Here is a 17,925-nt window from a genome sequence, read left to right as displayed (position 1 = left end):
GGTGTGTCCGCGGCGACAAGGTAGCTCCCCTGCTGTCACCCGAACACTGGAGCATTCGCCTTCCAGCGTTGAGAGCGGGTCGCGGTCGGCTGTGAGCAAAAAGGCGCATTGATCTGAGCAAATGAGCAGCAAATTAATTATAAGTAGGTGCAGCTAGTGCAATATACACTGGAGACAGCTTGTCACTCTCTCTGAGATATGAGTTGGAAGATCACATGGGAGTGCTCTTCATCTGGCCAGATAATCAGAGCACTTTACCCCCCTCCTTCCTCCTTCAGTTCTCCTTCAGTGACCAATGCTTCCTCTGCTGCCTGGCTGGTTGTGATCAATACTGTTAGCCAGTGCTAATACTGAGGAGCTAGCTCACTTTAATGACCACATTAATAATGAATCATCCTCCAATGAGGCGCCCTACTTCAGCCGGCTATTAATGGGACCTATTGTAGAATCATTTCTACCGCTAATAGCCACATTGACGGGTGTGAAGTAGCCCCTCACTGCTGGTCCTGACGTGGGCCACGCTCGCTTTTGCCCCGTCTTGATTGCAAATCGAGTGGAAGCCGGCCCGCTCCGCCGTTGGCACTGTGATGCTAACCAGTCGCACTGAGAGTCGTGAGCCGAGCAAACGCATGAAGTCAGCCGATGAGGTCAGCAGGCTCAGATCAGTGAGTGAGTGATCCTCCTGATGTGTTTCAAGTGCAAGACGTCAGGAGGAGTTTAATCCCGCTTCAGTAACGGCCATGAAGTCATGAATGACGCTTCAAGAGACTTCTGGCGAGCCGTCATCATTACTTTAGGCCGTCCTTACGGCGCAGAGGGCTTATTCTAACCACGTCATGGAGACAATTCTCCACTGTAGAATCATCTTTAGAACATCTGGAGCACAGACTGAAAAAAAAAAAAAAAACCCAATTCTGGTGCGTGTTTTAAACCCTCGGAGGAGTTCATATCTGCTGATTGTCTCCACTATTGATTTTGCCTCTGCAGCTCAGTGTGTGATGTTCTCACATCCATCACATTCATTCTTGACGTTCTCTATCCAGCAGCACACATCCTCTCAGGCGTAAGACACTGGCGTACAGTACAGACAGCTGCAGACATACACCCCCTGCACACACACACACACACACACATACACGCAGAGAGCACAATGCGCACTGAGCGGACGTGGCTGTTCGTCTGCCTGCGTAAATTTTGCATGAGAGCTAAGTTGGTGTGTGGGATGTCGCTGTGCTCGGTGTGTGTGTGTGTGTGTGTGTGTGTGTGCCAGAACAGGGAGGCTGTGTGAATGCGCTGAACCTGAAGTAAAATGGCATGTTCGTTTTTCAAGCATCCATCCGGTCTCTTTTGCATTTTTCATTCAGCCAGATATTCAGACACGGAGCGTACAAACCTACTCAAACTGCCGAGTACACCCTGAACCTTTGTTCAAATGGTGGTCATCCAGGGGAGGAGCACAAAGGTGACGCTCATTAACATTTACAGAAGCAGAGCGAGACCTTGTGATACAGGATTTTCGTTTTTTTACAATAACAGAGGCTGGATGAATGCAAGCAATACTGAATGAGATGTTTGGGGGAATTAATAGAATTCAGCACATGATATAGCATATAAAAGAGTGAAGGACCGTCCTATCTGTCTTTTCTTGAAGGGTGAATGGTGTCCAAAATAGGGCAAAACCACTATTTTATTGAAAACCCGATTACTATGTGTGAGCTCATACAATTCAAACTATACAGTTGTTGTTGGTTTTTTTTTGTTTGTTTTTTTTACATTTTCGATTACTGGCAAAGGTTCAAAGCACGTCTCAGATTGGTCCTTTTTATCTCCAGTTCAGTAGGCGGTGAATCACTCTGTACCGAATTAGATTTCAGATAAAGATTAGGTTACTGATTGAATGAACATTGTGGTGCTGATGAGTCAATGATCTGTGACTCAGGGCATGATGTCACATCCGCAACACACAGCATCCCTTAGGTAAGCTCAGGTAAAAATAGATAACATGAAGGGAACAGATTGTAACTCAACAATAGCTTAATTTGCTTCAACAGGCCCACTCAATTAAAAAGCAATCATATGACAGACTCCAAAGCTCACATTCACCGGTTAGAACGAGAATTACATCTCCTATTGTTTGCAGCTTAGTTTCTGTTGAGAGTAATGTTATCAAAATATTTCACAATATTTCGGAAAAATATGACACCCTGCCAATCTAATAACATGTTAGCGAAGTTAGCTATCTAGTGTTTAGCCCTCACAGCAGAAGCTTTAGGATCTTTGCTTGCTGTTTTTGTGGTATGAAGTTGTTTCGAACGTAATTCTCCCCTCAACTGTTTTCCAATGTTACATAAATAATAATTGGTTAATTAAAGCAAGTTGAGTAGTTGGCTGGCTGCCTGAAATTAGCCCACTGACTAACACATTAAACCTGCCTTTGGACAAGCTCCAGTTTAGCACTAGTGCTCAATACTTTTGGCCCTTTGACAACATGGCGACATCATTAATTCCACAACTGTCCCCTGTTTGAATTGGCATGCACTCTGTGCAGCCCTCTCAATTTGTGTTTCATCAAGAGACACCAGCCTTGCATTTATTTTTCAGTTATCAGGCTGTGATGTGCCCCGAGGACACAGTGTTGAGGATGTCGGAGAAGAATTATAGGCTGCCTTTTTATGAACTTTAGCCATTTAGATGAGCAAAAAAACCAAAAACACAAAAAACAAAAAAAACAGAGAATAATCATTTTACTGCAATAAGATGTGGGTTTTTTCACACATCCAGACAGTAGCAGTCAAAAGATTGCAGCATTTGGTCAATACTTTGGGCAGGCTATGGAACTGCAAAGTACAAGAGCAGAGTGCACAACTCATATTTGAACAGGATGCACTACACCTGCACAATCCTCACAGAAACCGGCTAACTAAAAGAGTGGGGAACAACGCCTCCAGGTGTGATGAATGGTGGCTCATAATTGTGATGACAGGATCTGAATTTTGCAGAGCAACAACATAAATATGGTGATGGGGGTGAAGGGGTCCCCTAGGCCGCGACTGAGCATAATTTGAATGTCATCGTCCACTTCACATTATTGCTGAGCAGGTACATGAGCATGACAGTTCCAGCAAAACGACAGTGGGCTGCCCAGCCCCTACATTTAAACCTAATAGAGCAGAACCTGGGAAATGGGGTGGCATGGGAATATCCACAGCATGGAATGTCCTTCTGAAAAATCTGTAGAAGTGTTGCATGACCATATTATTATTATGTGTTTCCAACATCAATGCATGTGTAAAATACAGGTTGCCCTGGAGGCCAGTGGCAGCTAACTGGAGCAATAGACACTGTTGTAACACATATATAGAGTAATTATCTCCTTCATTTAAGTCAGATTGGGGTTATTCAAGAGATGAATGGGATGCTAATTCTCCTCTATTTGAATCCACCCTGCTGTTGTTGAGTTCAAATATTCAGAGGTAGATGGAGGTGTTAATTGCGTTATAATGTGTTAAATATGCAGCAGATTTAAACGTACTGAATTTCTGATTTTTACAGGAACCTTCTGAAACTACCACTGTCAAAAATATATCTATGTATTATATATTTATTGTAAAATAATTGTGAAGGATGGCGATGGAACAAGGCACGATATTGCATGGCGTCAACGAACGCTCTTGCGTAATCCATAAATATATGCGTGCACTTATTTCAAACACATATACATATACAGACATACACACACACACACACACACACACACACACACACATTTGCACACTGCAGGAGGAGAGCAATCTGCTCTGGAGGGGCAGCTGTGGGTAGAGGCATTTGTTTTGGGGATGATTTGTTTGTTTGGGTCCTGGCATCCAGATGAGCAGTAATCAGAGGAGTTAGCAAACAGGATTGTGTTAGCCATGACGCCGAGAATCCTCCCCCACAGGGCCCGGACCCAAACAGCTCAGCGCTTTGGCTCAAGACCCGGTGCCAGACTGACACACATGCACACACACACACACACGCACACGTGTGCGCGCGCACACACACACGCTCACAGATACCCAGTATCAGAGCATGCGATATGACTGTTTGTTGGATGGGATACTGACATTAGCATTGGTCTCTTCCAGGTGTGACAGCTCACGTTGATTTAATGGTAACATGATATCAGCTGATTAGTTTTGGCTTGTTCCCTGTTTTTTCCTGTTGATATACACTAATGCTTCCTTCCCCCATTTCCTTTCCTTCATTTACCCCCTCTCTCTCCCCTCTTCTTCTCTTCGTGTCCTCTGTCTGTCCTCGCAGGCCTGGTGGTCAGAGAGGCCAGCATAGAGATCACTCGGCAGCAGGTGGAGGAGTTGTTTGGGCCCGAGGACTTTTGGTGTCAGTGTGTGGCCTGGAGCTCCGCCGGGACCACCAAGAGCCGCAAAGCCCACGTCCGCATCGCCTGTGAGTATCCTCATCCCGCTCTGCATCCCATCGCTCAGTCTTTATCTCTCCCTCTCATCTTTGTGTTCCTCTCCAAACAAAATCTCTCGGCTGCCAAGGAAATGTGTCCCGCAGACCGACTTGTGTATCACGACAGATTTATAGATTGTTGAGATAGAGGCGGTGGAGAAAAAAAAGGGTTTCACAAACATGGGACTCAAGTGTCCCCTTTGAGCGTGAGCTGGTAGAGAGCCCGTGGAATCGTAATCAGTTTCCTTGTCTATAGTACGAACCTGGAGAACGAGTGCAGCGCCGCAGCAATGTATACACAGCAGAGAGAGGCTACGGCGCCTGTTTATGCCAGCGCTCCCTCTTCTTCCTGTAGGTGGTCCTCATTTGTTCTCCGCCTGTTTGTCCTCCTACTGAAAAGCAGACTTGTTTTCCGAGTAATGAGAAACATTCTGTCGCCTCTAAAGTTTAGCTCGTTTTTTTTTAAACAGCTCCCCACCGGATCTGTCAGTCAAAACCCGGAAAAAAAAAAAGTAATGAAACCCCAGAGGACACTGAGTGGGGTTGTAAGAGTACGGCTCTGACATCAAGGAGACGTTCCTGCGACACATCACTTATTACGTAACGCAGTCGCTCACAAATTGTTGCGAGAATTCCACCTGAAGGGGCGTCTTTTATAGTATCAGCGACATAATCATTTCCAGCTCCTCTCAAAGTCGCTTTGCGGCATTGTGACTGACGCGTCCCGCCCAGCTCTGTTTTTGACTTGTGGCAAACTGACAAAAAAGACAAGGAAAAAAAAAAAACACCCACTTGCAGTGTGAGTTGTAGTCAGTATCAGATATATTACGATCACTGCTGGATAGGGGATATCAGTTGAGCTTAATGTTTGTCTGGCAACTCACTGCCACTGTCAGAATGATTTTCATCATACAGTACAGCTGAGCGGCGCGGCACGGAGTCAATACCCATGCTTTTCACCTGATCTACTCTGTTTGGAGGCGCTTAGCAGTCATATACCTGTCCCTCTCAATTCCGTTCTCACGGAATCCTCGTTTTCCTTCCCCGCATCTTTACGTTTCCGTCTCTCTAACTTGCTCTCTGTGTTTTTTTTTCACGTATGGTTTTCTCTTTGAATTCAGTGTGTGCCCTCTCTCTCTCTCTCTCTCACGAAGCAGCAGCAGCAGCTCCCCTCATTACCGCCTCTGTTATACTAGCCTGGTGAATCACATTCATGCCTCTCAGTCTCCCACCGAGCCCACTCCCGCTGCTCCACCTCCTATAATCACCCATGATGAGCAGCCTTCCAGCACTAACCTATCCCTCAAATCACAATGGACCCCCTCTTCCCCTCCCATTAGCTTCTGCTGAATGGATTAGCTCCTCTGCTGGGCTCTCTCCTCAGGCAGGCTTCTTGTCAGAGCCAGACTCTATCCCGTTAGGCTAATGGAAACTGGGCTTGTTTTCCTCTCCTCTCCCATCATCTAAACATATACAGTTTAATCAGACGGTGAGTCAGAGCCAGCGCTGGCGAGTTAAGAGGGTTGTTGTGTTTGAAGAACTGGCTTTCAGACTTGCAAAAAAAAACAAAAAAAAGAAAAAAGGATAGTTGGGCTAAAAGTGTTGTCAGAGTCTCTGTGTAAATTCCCCATGATTGCCTTTTTCTTCATGTGACCGTATAAAAGTGTTTTGATTCGGCCTTCATGTTTGGGAAGCAAGTGGTGGCTCGCCAAGGGAGAGAGGCGCTGTAAGTGTGTGCACAGAAGCAAATGGATCAAATAAACCGAAACGCCTTTGAAAAGATTTTTGGAGGTTGGTGTTTGGCGAGAAAGCAAGAAAATTGATTCCCTTGTTTGTTTGTGGCCTTGTAATTTTTACGAGTGCAACACAGTTAGCCGATCCTCAGCTTTATTGCTTGCGACTTAATTAATGATTAAAAGTCAAACCCGGTAAGTCATTCCCAATCTAGATTCGCGCCGACACCTAATGATTTACCGAGCGAGGGGAGAAGCCGCTTCTGAGGGGCTGGCGTAATTTAGCATGACAAGTAGCCAAACATATCCACTTAAGGTAATGGTTGTCATATGTGTATCCTTGCGAGGGCGAGCGAGGCTGGAAGTGTTTGCCTGCTGAGGACGGAATGGTGCGACTCCCACAGGAATGTCGACTCAGCTGGTCCCACACCCTTCAGCGTCCCACAGTGTACTGTTCAGGGTTACGAGGAGCGAGGAAAAGGAGGGAGGGAGAGAGGGAAGGAGAGAGAGAGACTCCAGAGGGGAAGCATAATTTTAAAAACCCACATCCAATGAAATGTACAGGGCAAAAAAAAAATAATCGCTCGCATGCCGCTCACTGTGTTTCATCAAGATTAATGCCGATGGTTAGCAAATCAGGATGGAGGGGGGGGAAAAACAAGAGAAAATCCAACAATACACGCACCGGGTGTTACGTTTTTGTTTAACAAGCTGAAGTTGATAGGGGAACAAGAAGCATGAGTCATAAAATAAAAGCATGAATATTTCAGATGAGCTCACGAACATAGGCCTCAGTGCAATCCTGTGTTTTTTCTGAATGTTCTGTACTACAGTAGATCCCCTCGTTGATAGGTGTGGGCGTAACAGGCTCTGAATCGGCAGAAAAAAAAACAAACAAAAGAAAAACAAAAAAACGCTGTGGGTAGTTGGCTATAGATACAGAAATTTAGATTATCTCAGCCAATGTTTTATCTTGCGCTTTGTGACCTCCTGTATGTATGTAAACAGTTTGTGGATACTGTATTGCTTGGGTTTAAGGAGGTAAACAGGACACGTCCACGTAGTCATGCCTGACTAACTGAATAGGTTGCCAGTGACTCCCAAAATGGCCCATATCACCATCTCCCAAAGTAAAATGACTGTTGCAGCTTAGGTTTATGCACTAAAAGTACTTGGTTATGTTCAGGCACTAAAACCATTTGGTTATGTTTAGATGCTAAAACTATTTGGTAAAGTTCAGGGGCTAAAACTACCTGTTTAGGTTTAGGCAAGAAAATTGCTTAACTGCTTTAGTAGGTTGAAATAATGTAATAGTAATTGGGGCTTCTCACCGGACATGAACAGCAGTCTCCTGGATAAAAGTCTGGTGCTTACTGTACTTATCCCAAATGTCCAACCCAACTACCTCCCTATGCTGACTGATACGGTTTTTATACTACCTCACCTGACTTCCTCCTTTGCTGCAATATACCATTAGTACAGCTGGTAGGGTAGGGTAGGGTAGAATAGGGGTCGTAATAAGCTGCTTTCACAGTTGACCTCTTTGGTCAGGAATTTAACAATTTACACCGTTACCACTAAGTTGCTGCTGGGCACCGATTCTACCAATTGGAATGTCGTCATAGTACCTACTGAGCAACCAGGCCAGCCCCCCGTGAAGACTTGCGTAACCACCCATAGCTTTACGCAGAGAAATCCTATTTAATTTGTTTGATACGACTGTGCATATATAATGCTGTATATCATAAAGTGTGTCACAGCTTGGGAGGGGGTGTGCCTGGCTCTCACCTGTCACACTGTGACTACGTCGTCTTTCATCTCTCGGAGACGTTTTGAACCAGGCACCGTCTCTACATTGTAGTTGTGACACCAGAGCAACAGGAGAACGATTCTTACAACTTCAAACAGTGGTACCCTTCAGAGAGATGCTGCAGTTTTGCTACCCTCCTTTTTCCCTTTCCTTCCCCTCATGAAAAAAAAAAAAATGTTTGTCCTTGGATCAAATTCCATAAAGCTTTGTGCCCCTCCAGTCATTCCCTCTTTTAATTTCACAAGACTTTCACGGAAATTGCTTTCAATTCAACATTTACCCTTTCAGCTTTTATAATACATAGAAATTTGTGGAGTTATGGCATATTCCCCCCGAAGACACGGCATACTCTCAGGTTGAATTGAGCTCTCGTTGAATTTGTTATTTTAAGGTTCATTTTTCCAAATAAAAAATGAACCTTAAAAATGACTATAGGTATTCTTTTGGGCTGGCGGGTGCAGCCTGATCATGTATTCTGTAATAAGAACATGATCTAGTTTCTCCTGGAGGGGATACTGGAACACTTAGCTGAACAGTGAGATGTTGCTGTTTCAGTATAATGTCTCCTCATGTAACAGCTATCGAACAAAAAGAAAGCTAGTGATGAAATCCGTAAATTGAGCCTCCGTCCTGATCAGGTTTTAATGATGTGTGAGGAGATTAAAGTATGCAACATTGTGGGCATCATCACCTGCAACGAAACCAGACATTGAGAAACAGTTATTTATTTTTGATTGATGTCGATGCCGTTTGCCATTACCCTTCTACAGTCGTCACTCCAAAGCACAATAGACTTATTATGTTCAGTCTGCTTTTACTTCTGCCATACAGTCTGTGTCTGTGCACATCTGCTGTTTTCTGTCAGCTACAGTATACTCGCGTCTAAAACTCGATTTCAAATCCAGTGTGTTGGCACACAGTGTCTAGAGAGGTTCATATAGTAAGAGCATTCTTTGAAGAAAGAGTTGCGATTGTCTGGCCGCAGATCCAATCTCCGAGCCAGGGTCACTTCTGGGTTTGTTTCCATTCACACGCTTGGTGTAAAGTAACTGACGGCTTCTTGTTCTGTTGCAACACATTTGCAATTGACCGACTGAAAGTAATGGTTGGCTATCTCATACGGTCTTTTAGTGGGCGTATCTCTTTAAACTCTTAAAAGTTCTCCTGTTGTCCTACCAGTTTGTATTAAAAGCAAAAAAATCATTTCCAAGTTTGTCTCCCTCATCAGTGATTCTGGCCTCGGTGAGCAGGGCCTGCTGGGTTAGGGTTAGGCTTATATGCTGATCGCAGTCAAAGGATATAGACGTATTATTGAACTGGCTGATTATCACATATGTTTGTCTGTTTGCCAATGAAATTAATTCATTTAAAGATGTGCTCTGATGCAGCCGCCTCTCTCATTCTCCATTGGAACCAGAATGGGGGAGGGCAACAAGGCTTTTTGTTCACTCATGTGATGTGTTATGGTACAAAGTAGTACCATCTAAACCAGGTATAATGGTCATAGTAGTCTGGCCATAGTAGCTTATGGTGTCTAACATGGACCTACTTTCACTTGTGTTACGTACGGTGGAGTATGTGTCAGTGATTTGTTGAGCGAAGTCTGCTCTCAGTGTGCTCAGATGCAGCCTATAGTGATAGTTAATTAAAGGCTGTGTGTTGTGTTCGCTGCCACGCACAAACCGGGCTAAAGTAAATGACAAAAGCACAAGCGCCTTGAAGCCGCCGCTCTTTAACATATGCAATCACGGTAATCAGCTCAGTGTTTTGTTTTCTTCTGTGATTTCTATTTTGCTCGCGGTGTAAAACCAACAGAAGCGCCAGAACCCTTCCGCGCACCTGCAGGATATTATAGCGACGACTTGCCTAAAACAAGTTCAAGCTCAGGTGGAGCGCGACGCCGTTGCTCACATTTCTGTCCCCTCCGCTCCACGTCTCCTCGATTACTAATAATCTGTATCTGTGTCAGCCCTGAGGAAACCGTTTCTGCTCGATCCCATCAAGTTCATTTCAGATTCTGAATTCTCTACTTACAGATACAGTCTTTGAAAGAGAGTGTTTTGCCAGGAGTCTAGCAAAAGGCTGTGGAAATGTTATCAGTGAGAGTTTGGAGGTTTTTACTGTAGATTTGATGCTTCGGTGACTCCGGAGTTCCAAAGTGACACTCCGACTCCGCATTAAGTCCTCTCCCCCTTTGTCTCGTCTGTTGTTGTGTATGATGCCCCGCCGCTGCTGTCTCAGTCTGTGCGGCAGGTGATGATATATGTCTAATGGGCTTCAGGTTCCAGTGTAGCATGACACCCTCAGTAATCCTGCCCTGTCAGCTCCGCTCTCCCTGCCCGGCGCTACTCTGTCAGGGCTCTCACGCCACAAAAATATTGCTTTTTCATTGGAGGGCGAGCGATCCCATGCTCCCCGTCTCCCTTCCATCTACTTCAGGCGACTTTATCTTCATGCTGAGGGAAGCACACGTCTCAGTTACTGTTTTGTGACAGTTAAATAAACACTGTTGTGTTTTGGCTTTTTGCAGAGAGGCCATTATTATTGTATCAGTTACCCTACCTTTTTTTTTTTTTTTTTTTCCGTTAGTGATCATTGTAAGTATACCCGTTCTGTTACTGACTGACTAAATGAGACACAATGTGTTTGTGTCTGTTCGTCGCAGACTTGAGGAAGACATTTGACCAGGAACCCCTCGGGAAGGAAGTGTCCCTCGAACAGGAAGTGCTTCTCCAGTGTCGCCCACCTGAAGGCATCCCGGCCGCTGAGGTAAGATTCAAAATGATTTTCACCGCGCCAGTGCACTCTAGTTGTCAGAATAATGACTTTATTTGTTTGAAAAAGATGCACTTCAGTGTGCACTCTAACATTTTCCTTATATAATGCAGGCAGCCGAGCCAAAAGTTCTCTCCTTAAATCCAGTAAATTGACTGCGCAGGAAAGAGGTTTATGTGAAGAGCTTCACTGACTGTTGGATTCTGCTGAAATATTTCCATCATTTCTGGTGTGATTTTTGGTATATAATGGGTGGCTGAAAAGGTTTCTGCTCCTATATAATGGTTTTTATAACCTATATGTTTTTTCCTTGTTGGTAGCACTGTTAATTGCGGCATTTCGTCCCAGTTTTGCTCAGTTAAGAAGTTGTAATGAAATAACACTGAAGGAATCTGACACAGTCCGGCACACAGATAAGGACATTTTTTCCACCACTGCCTGGGCTATTTGGGCTGTTTGGTTGTTTCCTGGACACCGGCCAGTCGCTCCAATTTGGTCAGAGGGAAGGAAATTGCAATTATCTGCTGAGGGGAAAAAGAATAAAAACCAGTTGGTTCCCCGTGTTACCTTTAGCTCAGACAGTATCTCCTCCCTGCTCTGCTTCCTGCAGTAGAACACTGTTAAAGCTGCATTTGAAAAAGGCTCAGTTGAGATTGCAGGAACATAAATAGAGGATGAAAGGGTGGTTTGATAGGTGGGGGGGCTTTGGTGTGTGTGTTTTTTTTTTTTCTTTCCCCCGAGTTGGGGGTGTAGGGACTGAACTCTGTAAAGGCTTGTGATTGACCTGGAAAAGCCGAGTTAAGTGAGTGGAACTGCACAGCATTTATCCCCGTTGAAAGTGCTGACAGGCTAAATGGGCTAAAGTTTGGGACTGGTACTCTGCAGACTCTCTTCATACAATCCGGGCTTCAGTCTGATAGTGTTGCTCTAACAGGCGAGAGTGATTCTGCCCGCCTGTCTGAGGTCTCGCCTTCAATCCTGGATCGGCTCAGCACGCCGATTAGAAACTCAGCCGGGGTCCAATCATGACACATCTATGCTTTCTGACATATAGAGTTGCCATGGCAACCTTGGTCTACAGCAAAGAGTAAACAGCAGACTTGTCGAGATTCAAAGCATTTTCAGTCCAGGTGAGGATGAGCAGCGGTGAGAGGTCATGGAGAATCAGTGCTGTTTTAGTGTACGTTACTGAACAAGCCATCGTTTCTCCAGATGACAGGGAAAATAATGTCTTCATGCATCACATATGCCTCAAGCTGTCGAATCATATGATAAGTTGTGTTGTTTGACTGGTGTGAGTGAAGTAAACATGTGTGTTCATTATCAAAATTCTCCGTTTTGTAAGAGGTTTGACCCGGATCCATGCACCAAACTATGTCGTGCTGGGTCCCAGAATTTAGTGGGAATTGAGCCTTGATAGAGCTGCCTGCTCCAAAAGAAGATATGGGATGTGTAGAGTTGCCGTGGCATCAGCGGTGTACAGCATAGCATATATTGGAGCCTTGTCAAAGATGATGGCGATTTCATTCAGTGTTGTTTTAGTGTAGTTACCCATCACTAAACAAGCCTACTAACAAATGAAAATAAAACATTTAGTTAAATTCTGAAAGTAAAAATGAATTTGGAACGGGTCCTTGAAATGCATAAAACTCTTTTGATATTTCTTTTCTAAATCATGCTAATAAATAGGCTTCATTCTGCTGTCTGCGTGTGTCTCTCACAGTTGTGACAGTGTTTCATGCCTCACCTGCCTCGAGTTGTTAAGTGCATTTGTTGAATTAAGTTGTGTCGTTAAACTGGTGCTATTAAAATACAAAAAAGGACTTACTTGGCTGTTCAGCTGCCTGTGAGCTTTTATAAAGCCGAGTTCCTGTCATCAAATTTCCCAATTTTGTAACAACCTTGATCCATGTCCCAAAATGATGTCGTGTTGGGTCTCTGAATTTAGAGGGAATCTGGCCTTGAGAGACCTTGAAAAGTCTGTGAATTTGATGGTTAAGAAGGTAAACACTGGATGTGATGCATTTGTTGCAGTTCATCATAGTTTTCACCGTTTACTCTTCCTTCTATGATCGAGCTGAATTTGTGTGCTCTCTCTCAGCTCCTTTAATTACCTGCACTTACCTCATGGCTACGGGAGAAGAGAGAAAAAAAAGAAAAAGACAACAGTTCCACTCCACAAGTAGTTTTTTTTTTCCTCTCTCTCTTTTTTCTTAAACTCAAACACAGCTGCCTCTGTGGGAAGAAAAAAAAAAAAAAAAAAAGGGACAAAACTGTGTTTGTCAGGCTTTTTCTCACACAAGCCCGCAGGAGGAAAAGCCTCGGAAAAAAAGCAGATGGGCTCAGTCTGTGGTTGCGTATGAATCTGCAGAAATCTGTAGCAGCCATTGTGAGGGAAAGATCTGTCACCCACTCCGAGACCAACAAAAATACAGAGAGGATGAGAGAGGATGAGAGAGGCTGAAGGCGGAGCGAGAAGAGCTGTTGAGGTTTTGCCGGGGTTGGATCCAGTGGGTTGTTGTCAGGCCTCCAGTGGGCTGTCAGTTCGCTCTGTGGTTCCTTTACAGGCCCTTGCCTGGCGAGGGGAGAGGCTGGCAGGATGGCAGGCTGCGGCTGAGCCATAAAACCCATGCTCTTACAGCACTTTTCTTAAATCATGTGGACTGCATGTGAGGACACTGTGCCGCGTCGAAGCATTCCAAACCATTTTCCTTTTTTTAATGTCCGAGACAATACAACACACACATACTGACCCGACTTGATTGATAGATGACACATGTCCGCCGAGGACACCAACACGTCTGCACGGGCGCATGATAACATGCTGCCAGCAGCTCGACCGAGCACGGAAAAGTCTCTTCATCTGCTCTGCGGAGTGAGCGGCGCGATCGCGGCTGCGCTGCTGATCTGGAAGGAGGGCAATGTGCTTCTTCTTATCCAACTAGAACAAATGAGTTTCATGAGGAAAATCTCTCACTTCGGGTTCATCGCAGTTCATCGTCCCCGTCTTCTATTGTCAGAGTTGATTTAACTAAAGCGACGTTCGACTGTTAGAAGAGTTTCCCAGCTGTTAAACGTTTCCATCCGCTGACACTTTATCATGCTCTTGATAGTCTGTTTTGGGGAAGTTGTTTTTTTTTTCCCCGAGATCAGCAATAATGCAAAATGTTCAGCTGCTGTTTGAAACAGCGAGCTATCAAAGTATCTCACCCACACACAAACACACACACATACACACATAGATACAGCGATACGATCTCAGGGCTATGAAGCCCACGTTCCGGAGAATCAAAGTAAGTCAATCACAATTAGTTTTGATCTCAGATTACAAAGTGGAACTGCGTTATTTGATGTCATCCAGTCGTCTTGCGTTCCCTCTTTGTCTTCCCAGCCTTCAGATGATTTACATTATAGGGTTTTCAGGACGGTTTACCACAGTAATGACACTCTGTGATTCTATTTAAGTGGTTTGGAGTGTCTTCTGGCTCCGTGAAAAAAACCCCGAAACATTGTGCTGAATAGTCGGGATCGCTCCTGCGATGATGATGATGATGATGATGATGATGATGCAGCGGGAACTTATGACTTCCCATCAGACATCGCGGAGGTTTTCATATTTGGAGATGAGTCAGATGTATCCCAGCCCCTGTTCTTGACAGGCCACTCACACTTGATGCATTGATTTTCTGGTCTGCAGATAGACCCGGTGCTGCGCACACACACGCACACACACACACGCAAAGAAAACAAGCAGCCGGCATTTATTTTGGCTCTCCTCGCGACCATTACCAATGGAACTTTGGCCTTGGTGGACTGAAATGCTGTGAGTGAGGTTTCTGAAATAGCACAAGGATTCAGTCATCTGAGCGTCTTGTGCGCTCTGAATACATTAGACACTCGCCAGGCTCCCTAAAAGTCATTGTTACACGTTTCCATGGCCATGAATATTTGATATGTACTTAATCAAGAGCAGGAGGAAAATGTAACTGTTGAGGCTATTCTAGGAAGGCAGGGAGAGGGAGTGATTTGGCAGGAAGGGCTTGTTTTTCTGTGTTAACGTGGGTTTACTCGCTGAGTGCTGCCCATAGATAGTGCAATAAAGGTAAAAATGGGGATAGAGGGCTTTCCATCAGCTCAACGCAGACCCCTCTCTTTGAATACCTCCATGAAGCCCTTTCATCAACATCTAAAGGGCCTCTTTTCATGCTGATGAATATGTGGCAGGCTCATAAAATGGACTTAAATCCTCCTTTTGCGAAAAGAATGCAGCTTTATTGTTTCTTTCTCCTTTCTTCCGCCGCACCCTCCATCTCCATCCCCACTTCAGAGCACTTGTCACAGCCCGGAGAGAAAGACAAGAGTTCAGAGGTGATGCAGCGCCGCGAGCTGCTGAGCCTGTTTCCATGGAAGCAGGATTTTAATTCAGGCATCTCCTCAGTCAGCCGGGGTCCTGCCGTGTTATCATGGGTAACGAGTCATTGATGCTCTGCGGGGAAGAGGCCCTGCTGCCATGATTAAGTCCGTTGGCTTTACTGAGAAGAAAGCCGTGGAGCACAAAGATCTTTGCTTCACACTCCCTCATCCAGAGAGGTGATAAAACTAAGTCGGATGAATTTCGACAGCTGGGACGGCAGCCAGAGCCGAATTCAGGGGTTTCGCGTGAAGCTCTGTGAGATGTAGGGGCAGAAGATGTTTTGCTGTCGACCAAAGGTCTCGATGAGTGTTAACGTTAAAAATACACTCCAGCCGAAAATGTCTCGACTGGGGCCCTTCATCGAGACGCAAAATCTGCCTTTTCCACCCATCAAACCATGCAAATGTCAGTGATTACTGTTGATTTTAGGCCCGGTTCCAGTTAACAGGCAGGAGTGAAGGCACGGCAGAAACAGCAGCTCGTCAGGTCACCTTGTCAAGAAATAGCTGAGTGCTTCCTCAAAGTCAAAATGGTGCTGGGAGTGGAGTTATGAGGAAGGGGTGGGGGGTAGGAATGTCAAGAGTAACAACACTTCAGTGCCCAGTGAAACAGGAAGTATGTTTTTATTAAGGTTACCCATGGGAAAGGAAGGTGTCAGGAGGCCAGACCGAATCCCTGTGGCAACCAACCAAAGATTGCCCTTCAGGCACTCACCTGTCAATCACCGCGGTTTTTCCTGTGCAAAAGCCGTGATTTACTCTAATGGCCCGACGTTTGTGAGCTCTGCTGTAAGTCATTGCCCCTTTCTAGTGTTACCTCCAGTGGGTCAGGCCTCAACAAACATTTACATGTAAAATCTTAGAGCCGAGGGAGTTTTCCGTTCTTATGTTCCATCAGACCACCTATGAGAGAGAAAGGTAAATATCATTCATTAAAGGATAGAGGCGAAAGGCTCTGCTCGCAGCTTTAGGAGGATGCAAGATGTAAAGGTCACACATTGTGCTCATTCTCAGGTTTGTGCTATTATCTCGGTTTTATACTAGAAAATGTTTACATGCTTTATTTAAATATCACCTACACCTGCTTTATAATAGAAAATAGGTGTCTACAAAATGGGACCTTTCAAAATGCTTCTGGAAAACAAAACCAACTTCTAACTTCTTACTTCCGACATGTTCATTTTCAGGTTCATTATTTTAGTTTGGACCTGAAATACTTAGCTACTGTCTCTTTAAGGTCCCCCCCCCCCCGCCCCCCAAATAAATATAGTCTGCTCTGAGTGGTCAGCTCATACACGCCTGAACCAGTGCTGCTTACCGTGTTTCCAGTCTGCTATGTCGTGTTTTCAGCTTCCAGTTAGCATCACTTCGACTGTGAACATTGGCATAAATTATGTGAATGTGTAACAAAAGTCCAAAGTTTAAGGGTGGGGCCACTGAGGAGGCATTCAGGAGCAGTATTTTCTGTGGGAGAGAGGAGATTCCTTTACAAAGGGGGTTTGTGTTGAAAACCCCTATGCATACTTGATATTGGTATCACTAGTCCTTTGGTTAATCACAGATTCTCTGTTTATACTTCCAAAAGGGGCAAAAGATGGTAAAATCACGTAAACGTCGACACAATCTGGAATCTTTGGGAAGGTGAATTGCTGGATACCAGGTGGCATTTTACATTTAAGATGGGAACGACGCTTAAATGAGACAGTTTTTTTTTTTTCCTGTATACTTTCAAAGGACTTCTGAGCTGTTTGCAATGGACGTATGAGTCATTTCCAGCATTTTCTATCCTTGCTCCTGAAGGTTGCATTGTACACCGAGAGAGTTCTGACCTCTATCAGTGCACAAAAACCTCTCTCCCTCGCTGGAGTTATCAACTGAGCTTTTCTAAGAGGCCAGAGGAGACTCGGGGAGACCAAGGACGGCGTTCACAGAGTGTATCAGACGGCTATTCGGCTCGCAAAGCTGCAACCTCAGTGATGCTTAAAACCCGTTTATTATTTAATATTTCGCACAAAATAGCACGCGCGCCTCTCTGCAGCCAACTTGCACTCGTCCGCCCACACGTGAATGTATCACAAGATTTTGGGCTTGAAAACAGAAATGTACAGTATAATGGCAGAAATCCTGTGCTCACATCATCAGCATCAATCAGCTGTTTTTGTTTGTTTTTTTTGATGCCTCCTTAGAACAAACAGACAAAAACAAAGTTGCGAAAACATAAACTACCCCCAAACTTTCAGCCAGTTGTACTGTAGGCGGTGAGTGATGCCGGGAGTCATATTTTAAGAGGCGCATGAACTGCGCGAGAGAAAACAGACTTGCGTTGCGGCAGTGAGGCGTCTGGCTGTCCTTGGAGCTACTTTAAGAAATGGCTATTCTCCTCCAAAAAGACTGTGGAGGGCTTTAGGCGGGACTGTGCTGGAGGAGGTCATTACTCCTGTCTTGAGTCTCAGTGATCCGTCTTCCGTTTGGACACCTGCGGTAGTAACGGCTCTCAGCTCCACCTCTATTACCCAACCTCGTCCTCCCCTCCCTCCCCTCCCTCCGTCCGGCCCCATCCCACACCTCCGCATACACTCACAAACACACACACTTGCATATATACTGTATACCGCACACACGCGTACAAACATTTTTTTTGCCATCACATCACACCTTAGCGCAATTCAGCTTGTTTAATATTTATACAGCTCACATTTCCATACTTGTCATACAGGCAGATGCAGAGCATATGGCTTGTTG

At 45.0% G+C, this 17,925-nt stretch overlaps 1 protein-coding gene across 4 annotated transcripts in view; it reads left to right on the top strand.

The window, feature by feature from the left end:
- unc5c (unc-5 netrin receptor C) overlaps window positions 1-17,925 on the top strand; it is a 127,082-nt gene that overhangs the window by 76,129 nt on the left and 33,028 nt on the right. For all 4 annotated transcript variants that reach the window (XM_037117954.1, XM_037117953.1, XM_037117956.1 and 1 more), the window contains exons 3-4: window positions 4,300-4,443; window positions 10,661-10,764. In XM_037117954.1, coding sequence (XP_036973849.1) covers window positions 4,300-4,443; window positions 10,661-10,764 — 248 coding nt within the window. The remainder of the gene's footprint in view (window positions 1-4,299; window positions 4,444-10,660; window positions 10,765-17,925) is intronic.

The sequence above is a fragment of the Acanthopagrus latus genome, chromosome 12, assembly GCF_904848185.1.
Source record: "Acanthopagrus latus isolate v.2019 chromosome 12, fAcaLat1.1, whole genome shotgun sequence".
NCBI classification, from domain to species: domain Eukaryota; kingdom Metazoa; phylum Chordata; class Actinopteri; order Spariformes; family Sparidae; genus Acanthopagrus; species Acanthopagrus latus.
Note: the sequence above shows the minus strand (reverse complement) of the source record. Positions and strands in the feature narration are given on the sequence as shown.